This window comes from Clupea harengus, chromosome 26 (genome assembly GCF_900700415.2).
Source record: "Clupea harengus chromosome 26, Ch_v2.0.2, whole genome shotgun sequence".
Lineage (NCBI taxonomy): Eukaryota > Metazoa > Chordata > Actinopteri > Clupeiformes > Clupeidae > Clupea > Clupea harengus.
This window is the reverse complement of record NC_045177.1, coordinates 12359253-12374233: the sequence shown is the minus strand read 5'-3', so window position 1 is coordinate 12374233 and position 14981 is coordinate 12359253. Positions and strand designations below refer to the sequence as shown.

Below are 14981 nucleotides of genomic sequence, written 5' to 3'. Positions count from 1 at the left end.
TATAAATAAGATCTTACATTTTCGCAGTGTTTTGGACCTAGATCACAAAACCACTTACTTAGTGAACAACCTGGTGGCTAGTGGGGACGTCCTTTGTATTTATGTGTGCGTCACATGACCCTATGCCATCAAAATGAATTTTTGAAAAGTAGTTTAATTTAAAAAGTAGTTACCTACAAAAATAAAAAAAAGACCTACATAATGTACTTTTAATATAACTGTATTTCAGATGGAGACTGAATTAACAGGATACCGTGACCTTCACAGGCAAATTAATAGAAAGCGTACACAAACATATTTTGTGCCAAATGCACTGGCCTGGTTAATATGGGAAAAAACAACACTGTACACTGGCTAACTTGCAGCTGCCTTACAGAGAATTTGTCTTTGTGAATTTGTCTCTTAAAACATCTGCAGTGATTTACTGATGGAACAAATCAAGAGGTATTCCTACATTTTGTATGTTTTTAGGAAAAAATCATGTCTGTAAATTCATTGGCTGTGGAAGAAATGATAAGTTCAACTATGTTGTTATGCAACTTCAGGTGAGGGATTTTAAAACTTACGTCATACATTACACTAAATATAAACCCTACTATGAACTTTTAAGTAACGTAAAGTATATTTAACTCAATGTCTCAAGTCTGCAATTTATAAATACAGTGGAATCTGTCATTGTCATTTTGCTGTAAAGCACTTTGAGCTGCATTCTTTTGCATGAAAGGTGCTATATAAATAAAGTTTTATTATTATTATTATTATTATTGTGTGATTCCTTGTCAGCCCATCACATGTGCAGTGCAAAGATGAAGTGTCTGTCTCTCTTCCAGGGACGGAATCTGGCCGACCTCCGGAGAAGCCAACCTCGTGGCACTTTCACCATGAGCACAACCCTCCGCTTAGGAAAACAGATTCTTGAGTCTATAGAAGCCATTCACTCCGTGGGCTTCCTACATCGTGATATCAAGCCTGTATGTCCTACTTCCTCATTTCATAAGACAGGATGTGGGCACTGCTCGAGCCAGCTGATCGTTTAGACAGCAGTTAGCATTGGTGTATCATGCACTAATTTAACACTAGCTTACTCAACACTGCTCTGTTGATGAATTGTGGTCATTTACTAACTACCCTCATTTTTCAGTCAAATTTTGCCATGGGGAGATTGCCTTCAACGGTCAGAAAATGTTATATGCTGGACTTTGGGCTTGCACGGCAGTACACAAACACAAACGGAGAGGTTCGACCAGTAAGTTAGTTATTTTGTTTTAACATTTTGTTCAAGAAATCATCTCCTGTGTAACTAATGAAATTATAATGAATGTATAGCATAACTTCATGTGGACCAAGCTATCATGGCTATTTGTTTATTGATTTGAATTGAATACAGGCAACTGCATATTTAGTTGCAAACATGGGAAGAGATGGCTTATCTGAGTGTCAGCCTTGAGGTTTTATATTCGTATCTCCAAACCACTAGATACCACTGGCCATTGTGGACTGGACTTGTGTCTTCCACCTTTATTTGGATCTACTGAATCAAAGTTTTGTCACCTTGTGATTGTGATATGCATGTGTTATTAAAACCACAGCACACATATCGATCCCACCGCTGAGAAATGGAAGTCAAGGGCATGAGACGATGTTGTAGTGAGGAGATACCTAGGAGACTGGTCAGTTGTCTGTGTGAGGAGTCTGAGCAGGATACAATCATGTCTTTTCTGATCCTCTGTACTTCTATGTGGCAATAGTGTTTTCCCTTGTCTTATTCACAGACAATTTCTATGTGGATGAAGGGCTAGGCGGTATATTGATTTTATAAGGTATACTGATATATTTAAACGAGTTATAGGATGAGACAATATCGTTTATACCAATAGATTCGTATGTATAACTGGAACTCCATGTGAATTCATTCATGGCGTGATTTAATCAGGAACTTACGTAAACAGTTGCAGCTCTCCTCCAATCACTTTCTGTATCACTGATGACAACAGCTGCGCTAGTGCAACTTTTTCAAGTAGGTTTGGGTCTGTGATTGTTAAGAACATGAGGGGCAAGGATGGATGTAGTTTTGGGTCTGTGATGGTTAAGAGGTTAAGAACATGAGGGGCCGGGATGGATGTAGTTTTGGGTCTGTGATGGTTAAGAGGTTAAGAACATGAGGGGCAAGGATGGATGTAGGTTTGGGTCTGTGATGGTTAAGAGGTTAAGAACATGAGGGGCAAGGATGGATGTAGGTTTGGGTCTGTGATGGACATGAGGGTCATGGATGGATGTTTTTCAGGATGGATTCTGGAGTGGCAGACTTCAGTTTTACTGGGATATATTACCTGATGAGACACGCTGTTAAGTACTAACAGGACAGAGGGACCAGTTGTACCCATAGCCTATTTTAGTTTAATAGATATAGCATCTAAATGGCAGGTAGAAGTTTGTGTGTGAGATGCTGTTGGAAAGGGTGTCTAATGTGACTGGCTTGAATTGCCTGAAGTTTGGAGGTATTGGGTTTGGGATATCCACAGTAATCCTAGATCTGATCATTTTTACCTGTCATAAAAAAGAATAAAAACCGTTCACAATCAGCTGCAGATGATGCAGTCAAGGTAGAACGAGGAGGATCCAAGAAGCTGTCACTTGTATTCGATGAATATTGTGAGTGCTATTGATTAGCACATTAGAGTCTTCCTGCTTTTGCTTCTGTAGACATTAATATTTAACTCCACTCCACTTGAGAGAGTGCAAGTCATCATTAACCCAAGCTGTTTATATGAATGTTTTGACTTGGACTCGATGGGGGCGACTTTGTCAAGAGCAGCAGAACAAATCTTATTGAAATGATCAAGTAGTTGATAAAGATGTGACGTCACATGATCAAGTAGTTGCTAAAGATGTGACGTCACATGATCAAGTAGTTGGGAAAGATGTGACGTCACATGATCAAGTAGTTGATAAAGATAATATTATTGAAATGATCAAGTAGTTGGTATAGATGTGACGTCACATGATCAAGTAGTTGGTAAAGATGTGACGTCACATGATCAAGTAGTTGGGAAAGATGTGACGTCACATGATCAAGTAGTTGGGAAAGATGTGACGTCACATGATCAAGTAGTTGGTATAGATGTGACGTCACATGATCAAGTAGTTGGTATAGATGTGACGTCACATGATCAAGTAGTTGGGAAAGATGTGACGTCACATGATCAAGTAGTTGGTATAGATGTGACGTCACATGAGGCAGCACATTTGACTTTCCATTTCTCAGCAAAGGGGTCAAACACAAGTCCAGTCCATCATGGCAAACGCTACCTATTATTATAGTTTCAGGATGTATTCGCCTTCAAAGGGTCTCATTTGGGTAGGTCTATCCAAATTTCCTATATGTATATTGTATGAAAATGAATGCCAGCATATCTCTTTTATTTTCTGCAATATGCTACTGGTAAACATTTCAAGTCTGTCAGATCAGAATCTGCGACGGATATTTGTATATAGATCAGACTTGTAGAACTCTATGCCTCCCCCTCGCGGTCCCTACTGCTCCGCCTGCTAACAGATCCACAGAGGTTTGCTCTTCCCTGCATATCACTGTGCCCCGCCTGTGCCACTACAGCACAGCATCAACATGATGTGGCACACCCACCAGCCAATGTTATGCCAATCATTCTGTCTTTTTTCTCTCTGTGATTGTGTCTTATCTATGTTCATTTTCATCTTTAATCAATCACTCGTGTAGTTTTTCCATGTAGTTGCATTTCTGTCCATCTCTCCTACTCCTGTCATACATTGTCTCTTCAACTCAACACTGCTGTAAAGTGGATGTAGCCGTGTTAATATTGAATGAGCCTGCTTACATAAGATTACCTTTGCATGCAGGGCTGGCTGAGAGAAACTCATCCTTTCTTATCATTTTCTCTCCTTCTGTTTTTGCACAGTATCTGTTCTTTGTTAATCGTCCAATTTCTGACCTGCTATTCTAGCGTTACCTACCAATCTGACCCATGTTTATCTTAAGTCTGACTGCATGAATGTGGGCTGGTCAGCGGCCATCTCAACCTTTAGAGCCCCTGTTAGATGAGTTAGTTCCAGACTGTTGAAGAGTTAGATACATACATTGGCTTGCAGATAAAAAATAGCCCAACTACTGTTGTTCTCCAGCAGTGGAATATTTCTTCACTTTATTTGGCTATATATTTATTTCTATATATATTTGGCTGTTATAATTTCAGAAAATTCTTCAGGCTCAATGTTGAAATGAATCTGTTAGCGAGCATTACTGATATGTTTTGCTCATCCTTCATGATTGTTGACTTTGCCTTTTTTCAGTTTGACCCTGTTTTGTGTTGTGTTGCAGTTCCTTTTGGATTTTGATTTGAAGTGCATGTATGATCCCGTTTCTCCATCAGATCTCTGCCCCCCCACCTCTGTTGTGTGTGAGTTCCCACCGCCAGCCTTCACGTCTGTCTCACACCGCAGGGGTCTCATCTTTCACAGAAATACTGCACACAAAGAAACACATCTGGAGCAATTATGTATATAACATGTTTTATTTTAGTGTATTTAGAGTGAAATCAGATGCAGGGGATTTGTTTGATAAATGTATTTTAAAAACGTTTCCATGAGGATCGTTTTTTATAGTTCTTTCAGTTTGGTGCAGACCCAAACTGTTCAATTATTTAATGGACATATTTGCCAAATATTCTAGGCAGACATTACCAAATCTCTAACATCAAAATACTTCTTTCTTCTTCCATTTTTCAAGTTTAACTTCCAGCCTGACACATGAAGAACCCCTGGGTTTTTACGAATAGTTCCATAGATGAATAACTCGATTTTTGCCCTTGTCATATATCAGCCCCTAACCTGCCTGAATTTTACAGAAAGTAGTTGTTAATTAACATATACTTAAAGCTATATGAAGTTCTGGTTTGCTGTTCGACTAGTGAGTTAAACGATTTTATACTCGCGACTCCAAGCAGATTGGGGACATTGCATCACTATGTTTGGGAGGGACCAGGGGACCCCCCCCCCCTCCCTTCACAGAAGTGATCAAAAAGTCTGTAGGTCTTCATTTAAGCACTTGAGTTTTTGAGCTAGATGATAGGCCTTGCTGTTAACTATAGTATAGCCAAACTTACTTGCTGTTTGCGCTACACTAACTGACTATCCTCTCTCGAGGTACAGAGTGGTATTATGGGAGAGGCTGGAGTGTCGCTAGCTGTTTGGCATGCTAACTTTAGTAGGCCTTGATGTCAACAAACACATTATATCAAAACGGTTATTTCTCTACATTCTATTCATAAGCCTAAGCCAAAATTCTTCATTCTGTGTTTAGTGTTACAAAACGATTGAACTATTTTGAAACAAATATGATTTTTTATATAGTGCCCTCTGTTTTGTCCTAGTACTAGATTGACACCACTGAACCACACCTTACTGACACAAACGGAACAGCATGAACATGATCAGAGAGACCCCTGACTTTCACTTTGACTTTCTCCCCCATCAATTCACCATGTGCTGTTTTTCACTTATGTTGTTTTTGGTTTGTTTTGTTTTGTTAAATGCCATGAAGTGAATATACGTAGGCCTATTTTCTGTGTAATGCAACACTTGAAAAAGAAATGTTCTGATCCGTTGTTCCTCATATTCTTTTGTTTTATCCCCTTATAGCCAAGGACAGTTGCAGGGTTCAGAGGAACTGTACGATATGCTTCAGTCAATGCACATAAAAACAAAGTAAGTATTTGAATGAGATATTTACATATGTGTTATTATAGTACTGTATATACTTATTATAAGTGTCACTGTCGCATATTCAACCAGTACACGTTGGGATATGGGATTAAACATGTAAACATTGCTACTGCTGGAGAAAGCCTGAGGGTCCATCAGGTGCCAAACCATTTGTGTTAGGTTTTGTTTCTCACAAACACACACACACACACACACACACACACCCCCACACACACACCCCCACACACACACACACACCCACACCCACACCCACACCCACACCCACACCCACACCCCCACACACACACACACACACACACACACACACATATCTCCTCTCTCTCAGTAAGTAGGGTATAAACTATTGTCTAATCGACTCCATATGTGTTGGAATGTAAATATGCAGTCTCAGCATGTTGTCATGCACCTGGGCACTACAAAAAGGATATACAGTTTAACAGTTACTGTGTGTGTGTTTGTTTTATCTTTCCTTTTTTCAGGAAATGGGTCGCCACGATGATCTATGGTCTTTATTTTACATGTTGGTGGAGTTCGCTGTTGGGCAGTTACCATGGAGAAAAATCAAGGACAAGGTACTGTGTACAGTAATGTGAATAGTGACGAGCGTTAACAAGTTAGCATTGAAATCTGTTGAACAGTTCAAGTTTTCATGCCATCAGAACAATTGAAAGGAATTCTTTTGGCTTCAGTTCAGTGCTTCAGATCACAAAAGCTTGACAGTTGACAGCTGGGTAATAAGTTACCCTGCTAGGAACATATATCTCCCATGAATTCTCTTCAGTTCTGCATTCTGTAAAAGTTTTCAAAATAACAATGAAGCTAGCTGGTATTGCCTCTTTGAAAGATAACTACATGGTGATAACTGCCAGAAAACACGGCTATTGCTTGGCATGATTGCTTACCAGTTATTCAAAAATATCCAATGCTAGCTAACTAGCTCGCTAATGTTGTTCCATACAACTGATTGGCTGAGCTTAAATTGCTAGCTAGCTATCAATGAGGTAATTTGCAACATGTATCAAAGATATCTTTACATTGTGCATGTTCATGAAGATCCCAGTGAAAACAGATTACATGACAACTACACTACAGTCACCATGAAAATCCACTTACATTGAATGTAGGCTATATTTAAAGCAGTCAAAGTAAACTAATGTAAAGAACTGCACTAATAAACTACACTTCTTTATATTTATGGGGTAGTATACTTTGTCTTAATACACTAAATATTCATTTAATTACTACATTTGTAATATATATATTTTTTGCACTTATATTTAGCACACAAAACTATACTGTGCTAGACATGTACTTGTACTGCTGATATTAAACATTTGAGTACATTCAAATAGACTTCCTTTTGTCTCTACTGGTCAAAGGAACAAGTTGGACAGATAAAGGATCGCTATGACCACCGGATGCTGCTGAAACACATGCCTTCTGAGTTCACGGTCTTCTTGGAGCACGTCTTAGGTCTTGACTACTCCACTAAGCCAGACTATCAGGTAGGCTAACTTCTCTTTTTAAGACATTTTAAGACATCAGTCCATTTGAGAGTGGCTTTTTGACACAAATGTATACTATATAAATGTATTTTTTTATTTTTTTTTTTATCTTTATTTCAGACGCCAAGTTCCATATAAAATAACAGACATACAACTATAAAATATATCTCTTTAATGTTTTTCACAGCTCCTGATGTCAGTGTTTGACAACAGCATGAAAGACAGGATTGTCACAGAGAATGAGCCGTATGACTGGGAGAAAGGGGGCAATGAGACCCTCCAGTCCACAAACAGCACGTCCACAGCACCACAGCACAACACGCGGCAGACTGCCGCCATGATCGGGTGAGTCGAAAGCCCAAATTATGGTCGTCCGTTTACGGAGACACGGAGAGCCCTCTCCGTCGTGGCAAACCCTCTCCGAGCACCTCTCCGTGGCCTTTTGTAACTATCCGTCTCCTTCAATCCATTAATACATCGCTGTTTACCTTGTGGGTAGTAGTATGCCAACATTAGATAGCTGGCTCAGACACCTCTCAAATCCCCTCAGACGTCTTTTTCAGTTACGATAACGGGGTTTTTTACAGTGTCTATTTCTCGGTAACTTTTACAAAATCTAAGCAAAAAGAAGTCAAACAAACCATCTACGGAGTTCGGTCCACCGCCATCTTTTTTTTTATTATTGCTTTGCAACACCCACAACCGTTGGAGAACCATAAATGAAAAAACGAGTCCGTCGAGGCAACTGCGTGACCGCGGAGTAACGGAGTCGTAGAAGTATATATCTATTCATGAAGGGCTGACGAGCCCTGTGTCATTGTTTGTGGACTAGAGTGGAGTCTTTGCTCGAGTGTGGTAGAATGCAAAATGACTGTATGCTCTGGTGTATTTGTTTATACTAATATACTAATACAATTTGCGGAAACATTTTAGGTTTACTGTTAGCTAACTTAACTCTGAGAACCTGCCTAATTAACCATGTCATACTAATGGAGGAGCAGAAATTGCTGAATGACATCTATTTTTCTTGCCTACTAGTTGGATGTAAGCTAGGCTATTTCAAATGTAGGAAGCTTTGTTTTGCCTTAAGATTGAAGGTGTATGTTTGTAATCAAATACATTATAATAACCAATGAACAATGCCTCCCCAATATGCACTGCACTGCATTGATGAATATCCTTGAATCCATTTTACACCTAGTGAATAACAGCGTCCATCAACACTAAAGCGTCAGCTTAACTGTGATGTATGGTATGTTGCTGTAAGTTAAGCACTGTGCATTACTCAAAATGTTTTATTCAAGACCCTGGAAGTTTAATTCCAAACCCTAAACAGTCGTACCAACACTATCATTTCTGGTATTCACGACCCTAAACAGTCGTAACAACACTATCATTTCTGTTATTCACGACCCTAAACAGTCGTACCAACACTATCATTTCTGGTATTCACGACCCTAAACAGTCACAACAACACTATCATTTCTGTTATTCCAAACCCTAAACAGTCGTACCAACACTATCATTTCTGGTATTCACGACCCTAAACAGTCGTACCAACCCAATCATTTCTGGTATTCACGACCCTAAACAGTCGTACCAACACTATCATTTCTGTTATTCACGACCCTAAACAGTCGTACCAACACTATAATTTCTGGTATTCACGACCCTAAACAGTCGTACCAACACTATCATTTCTGGTATTCACGACCCTAAACAGTCGTAACAACACGATCATTTCTGTTATTCACGACCCTAAACAGTCGCACCAACACTATCATTTCTGGTATTCACGACCCTAAACAGTCGTACCAACACTATCATTTCTGGTATTCACGACCCTAACAGTCGTAACAACACTATCATTTCTGTTATTCACGACCCTAAACAGTCGTACCAACCCAATCATTTCTGTTGTGTCTGCCCCAGGGTGGTGAACATGACCCCGGGTCCTAGTGAGATGCGTGAAAACACAGACGATGTTCTGCAGGACGAGCACCTGAGTGACCAGGAGAACGCCCCTCCAGTCATGCCAACCGCACGGCAGACAGCCACAGAATGTGACTGGGAGGACACAGACTTCAACCGCAATAAACTCAGGATCAACCTCGGCAAGGTGAGCAGTCTTTTTTACATGTTTTTACAGTACATGCTGTTTTTGGATCGGAATGATAGGAAATGTTGTAAGAGTGGGTGCACCTCACCTATGCTATGGATGGATCTCAATTCTATGTGCAGTGAATATTTGCATTCACGGATGGTTTGGTATCAGGTCCTCATTTCCTTGTGTGTGTGTGTGTGTGGGTGTGTGTGGGTGTGTGTGGGTGTGTGTGTGTGTGTGTGTGTGTGTGTGTGTGTGTGTGCAGAGGGGGCTTTGATGGAGAGGCAGGGATGATCCTCAGCTAGAGTTCCCATCCTCCTCCTTGCCCATAATAGCCTTTTAGAAGCCTTTCATACACGGCCTCGAAACAAAACTCTATAAATTAGTATACCAAATTTTCTGATGACAGGGAAATATTTGAATGCTTGCTACTCGCTCTAGCACATAATTACCCCTGGCACTGTTGTATGTATGCTTGGGTGTATATGTGCTGCATAAACGGTAATGTCCCTTCTTCTCTCTCTCTTGACTGCCAAATATTATAGCGAATAAAGTGACATGAGCTTGAGGCTGAAGCGTCCTGCAGCTTTAGTTTGGGCCAATGACATAGAGACTATTTGAAAATGTTATTTTGAAAAGAGCGATTGGTTGGGAATACCAACAGCTCAGTTTTTCGAAAGAGTGGCGTGAAGTTGGCAGTCCTTCATCCAAACTGATTTAAGCCATGCATGCCTAGATTTGAGTTGAAATCACGGAGACATCGTGGAGCAGTAACTGTTGGTATTCTCAAAGCTTCAGTCACAGAATAGAGCAGTTCAAGTTCTGATGATCACTCTTATGAGTAAGACTGGTTAGGATAAAACAGACAGTTCTGAGAGAGGAATACAGAAACCTGCGTGAAAAGAAGATATACTAGGGTGTGTGTGCGACACTGGCTTTTTGTTTTTTAACTGCAGCTGTTCATTTGTCCATGTTTCCCCTCAGGGTGGGCCGGAGGAGGACGGGACTCGTGGGGGATGTCCTGAGTCCCCCAGTGGTCAGGTGCGCTCACTGCGGTACCGCCGGATCAACAGCCCAGAGTCGGACCGCCTCTCGGCTGCAGAAGGGAGAGACGGCTACGGACGGGGGTGGGTGACCTTGGACCAAAGTCACAGACATAGTCAAATTGTTTCATCTTTAATCTAGAATGTGTCTCTTGTTTTCAGATTTGATGGCTATGATCTAATGCATATAGTGCTTTGGATGAATAGTTATTGCCCTCCCTCTCACAGACTCAAAGGAGGTCGGAAAGACTCCAGGCGACCTCTTGACGGTGACTGTCGCTAGTGCATTATTTATAGACAGCAGAAAGGGAAGCAGATATAGATAGTGCATCCGCCCGTGAGTGCTTGCCTAGGCACGCCAAGGACAGACTGAGTATGTATTCAGAGGTACCTTTGACACCTGGGTAGAAGACCACACTGTATTGTTTTGCAGTGAATTGTGTCTGTCTCTTATAAGTAAGTGTAATCCAGTTAGCGTGTCCGAGCGCAAAGAGCTCGCTTCTATAAGCAATGACTGCAGTAGTTCAAGCACTAGTAGTCCGAGCACCAGTTTTGTTTCCGCATTTTCTTTTGTTCACCTTTTTATGTCTTGCCACCCAAATAGGCCTTTTTTGAGCAGGTTTACTTTATTTCATTACAGCCCTATAATATCTCTTATTATAGCAGGTATATCTAAATATCTTATTATTATCTTATTAATATCTATATTTCTTGATCACTAAACCTTTTTTTTCCATTTTTCTGTTGGTCGGCAGTTACATGATTCCATTCCATTCTGCTCTTTTACCGGGCGCAGGAAGTGACGGTTAGGAGGGTATCCTTCTATGCCAGAGTATTATCTTTCTTGTTTTGCGTCATTTCCTTAAGTGCACTATTTTGAATATTATACCACAGTGATAGCCTTTTCAGCTCCCTTTTTTAGAGGTACAAAAGAATGATTGAATACAGTGGTCCTATAATACTATCTGTTTACCGTACTGCAATGGAAGCAGGACATGTCCAAGTGCCTTCCAAAGCACCGCAAATCAAAACTGAGGCAAGTGTTTGTGTGTGTGGTGTTTTGTGAATGGATGTCAAGGTCACGCATGGACATCCTCGGGTCGCCTTCACGACACGTCTACTCCTCCCAGCCGGCACAGATGCTCTCGCTGGACGGTATCCGTGGCAATCCACTGGCCAGCGGCCGGCAGGAGGCGTCTGCATCAGTGGACCAGGAGGCGCACAGTAACGCCTTCATTGGCTCCGTGCCGCTGGCCGAGGAGGAGGACTTTGACAGCAAGGAGTGGGTGATCATTGACAAAGAGACAGAGCTGAGGGACTTCCAGCCCACCACGTCTGGCACCACAGATGACGACCCCGAGGAGCTCCGGCCCCTGGAGGAGCAGGAGGAGCGCAGAAGGCTGAGGGGGGGAGCACTGGGAGCGGGCGATCAGACGGTGCGACCCAAGACCAACTGGTCAGGAGGAGCAGGAGGGGGGGGGCGCGGGCCATGCTGCCGGTGACTGAGGAGGAGGTGTCGAGGCGCTGCAGTGGGCTACGGGCGGGTCCCTCCACCTCGGAGAGCCTGGCGCAATCCCCATGCCACTCATTGCCACGCCACAGGGAGTCGGATTCAACAGGACCTCACAGACCGGTAAGAGCATATGCTGTGCCCAGACAGCACTTTATAGAATAAGCTCAAGATGGCCCAGCTACAGAACCATCTCGTATCCACACATAGCAGTCCACACCTGGTTTGCGCATATTTAAAACAAAAATGGCAAAGATTTTGAATACTTTTCATCAGACATGTTTGATACTCAGTGCCAAAAGGTATTTAAACGTGTTTGATCCAGGTCTGGATTCCACCACCTAATTTCCATTTTGTTATTTATGGTATGAATGTTTTTGAACTTTATTTTAATTATTTAATTATTTAAATGTCCTCTTTATTCAACACTTTCTAAAAGTGTATTCTTTCAAGTTTTTCAAAGTTTTCGAGTCATTTGGATAAGCACAGTACAGGTATTACTGATTAAGAATCCTTTTTTGTTTATGTCGCCATGCTGACTGCACATGACTGAGGAATAATGTACTTCTTCACTGCATCTTCCTTGTGCGGTTCTATTGTTAACATGCACATTTTCTGCCCGTTAGTCCAAGGAGTTTTGTGGTCACAAATGTTTTTTCCTTGTTGCTGTTGCAGGGTTTTTTTTTCAATCACATAAAACCGAAGGTGCAAATCCCATTATGTTTGATACCTAGACATAAGAAGAATTCTAATATCAATTTGCCATTCTAGCTATTGTATATGGTAAAGGTCATCAACATTTTCAATTTAAATAATGATAATAATAATACAATTTTACTTGGTGTTAAATATACTGGAAAAATCAACATAGTGCTGTATATTTTCGAGAACAGTTTCTGTGAGGCGATTCATTGCGATTCAAGATGAAAGTCTAGGGTCACTGTAGCTTTCATTATCCAATCTCTTGATCACCACTAAAGAAATCAACAGAGTATTTGTCGTAACGTATCTAAGACAAATCAAAATAGACATTTCTGAGTTTTAAGCATATGTTTCATCTGTTTAATGCCACTTTTATAGTGCAAAAAGAGCATTCAAATGTATTTCCCCTGGTGTTATAATTCAAACTTGGCATACCTCCTCAAAATCCAAATGAGAAAAATCATCATTCTCAACTACCTTTGCCAGGTTTTCCATCCGATGACGTTACATGCCTGGCGTAGTGCTCAAGGTCTGCAGAGGCTACACGCATCCGACGTGCTGGCCACAGGACTTAACGTTTACCATGGATACTTTGATTGGCTGTTGATCTTAAATATCAACAATTGCTAGAATCGAGGACTGCGCCTTTAACCAGATATAGTGTGTAAAGTCTTTCCACAAATGCAAACTAGGTTCTTTTCTGGGCTTTGCTTTTCCACAGGCTGGAGAAGCACATCATTACATAACCATACATCTTTCTGCGTCTCTGTTTTCCCAACATCGCTACACTCTGAAAAATGCTGGTTGAAAACAACCCAAACTGGATTGTTTTTTAACCCAAGTGCTGGTTAACTATTGGACATAATTCGCGTTGGGTTATCCTAATCCAGCGAAATGGATCTGATTGGTAATTAGGACCAACCCAATGCTGGGTGAACCTAGCCCATCGGTTGGATTCACATTGCTATTTTAGCCCAGCCATTGGGTTACTATTAGACAATACCAACACTGGGGTTGCCAGATACTTCAACCGGTATGCTGGCTCATATTAAAGCCCAGTAATTCGTTTGTACAAACTAAATGTTTTTACTAAGTTTAAAAGTCACACCTTATCCTAACATTTATATCCTAATGTATCGATTAACTAGGCTGATATAAGACATAAGTAACGTTAGCCTACACAGTCAAATACAAGTTTTTACATTTTACAACATTAACAGGCCTAGTTTTAGAAATCAAGTGTTACTTTTCATCATGTGGGGGAATTCCACTGTCCCATCCATTTTGGGGGATGTTAGATCTGTAAATCGAACACAAAATGGACATGTGAAGTACACACTCTGTTTACCTGTGCCTGCTACCTGGATACCTTTTTGTTTTGTTAAAGAGTTGAAATGGGATTGAGAAGGAAAGACATGGAGAAAGGGAAAGCAACAGAAAAGGGACCCTACCGGGAGAAATGAAATGGCTAATATGGCGTTTAACTTTTGAGGCTTAACATTATCAAATGTAAACATTAGCCTATTGACAAAGTTAACTAGCATCAGCTAAAGCTAACTATCAGAAAAAGGAGTTAGCAGGCTGTAATAGTTATCAATCGTCAATCAATCATTTCACGAAGAGCATGTCTTTGTGCTGGATAAAAAAAAAGGTTAACAGTAGATACAAACCTTCATTTCACCCCAAAATGTGTCTACTGCTGGACAGGAAGGTTGGAAGAATAACGCCTTTTTTTGTTAACTTGTTGGTAGTTCAAACAATGAAACAGTTTAAGTGACCCAGTCGCTGGGTAGATATGTCACATCTGGTGTAGAAGAGGGGGGACACTGTCCTCAACCCCTAACCTAGCGGCTGGGTTACAGGAAACAACCCAGAATGAGAAAATGACCCAACAGCCTCAACCCAGTGTGTAGCTTCAAGCACAACAGTGATGGCGGACCAGCAAGTAAACATAGCTACTCATTTCTTACATCAGTGACACAACATAACATTAATGTTAACAATGTAACGTTGATGTGTCTACCTTGAAAGCAAAAGCCAGTGCTCTTGTTTCCATTCAAAACTCAGATCTACTCTTGGCTACATTCAGAAAACAGAACTGATGACTATGTAAAGATTAAGGGTTAATCATTTTCCCAGTTCTTCTAGCCCTAATTAATTGTCAGATGTTGGATGCTTCGTCTTCTAATAGTGTAGCAAATACAATCACAGTAACGAAGAAACAAAATCACAGTAAAAGTACTAAAAACTAGTGCTGTCAGTTTAACGCGTTATTAACGGCGTTAACGCAAACCCATTTTAACGCCGTACATTTTTTTATCGCGAGATTAACGCAATTTTTTTTTTTTTATTATTATTTT

At 40.8% G+C, this 14981-nt stretch overlaps 1 protein-coding gene across 1 annotated transcript in view; it reads left to right on the top strand.

Annotated features, from left to right (window-relative positions):
• The window catches only part of ttbk1a (tau tubulin kinase 1a), a 33278-nt gene that overhangs the window by 7694 nt on the left and 10603 nt on the right, over positions 1–14981 (top strand). The window contains 11 exon segments of the mRNA XM_031563561.2: positions 472–545; positions 831–971; positions 1142–1246; positions 5674–5739; positions 6237–6329; positions 7137–7262; positions 7450–7607; positions 9195–9381; positions 10351–10493; positions 11488–11888; positions 11891–12042. Coding sequence (XP_031419421.1) covers positions 472–545; positions 831–971; positions 1142–1246; positions 5674–5739; positions 6237–6329; positions 7137–7262; positions 7450–7607; positions 9195–9381; positions 10351–10493; positions 11488–11888; positions 11891–12042 — 1646 coding nt within the window.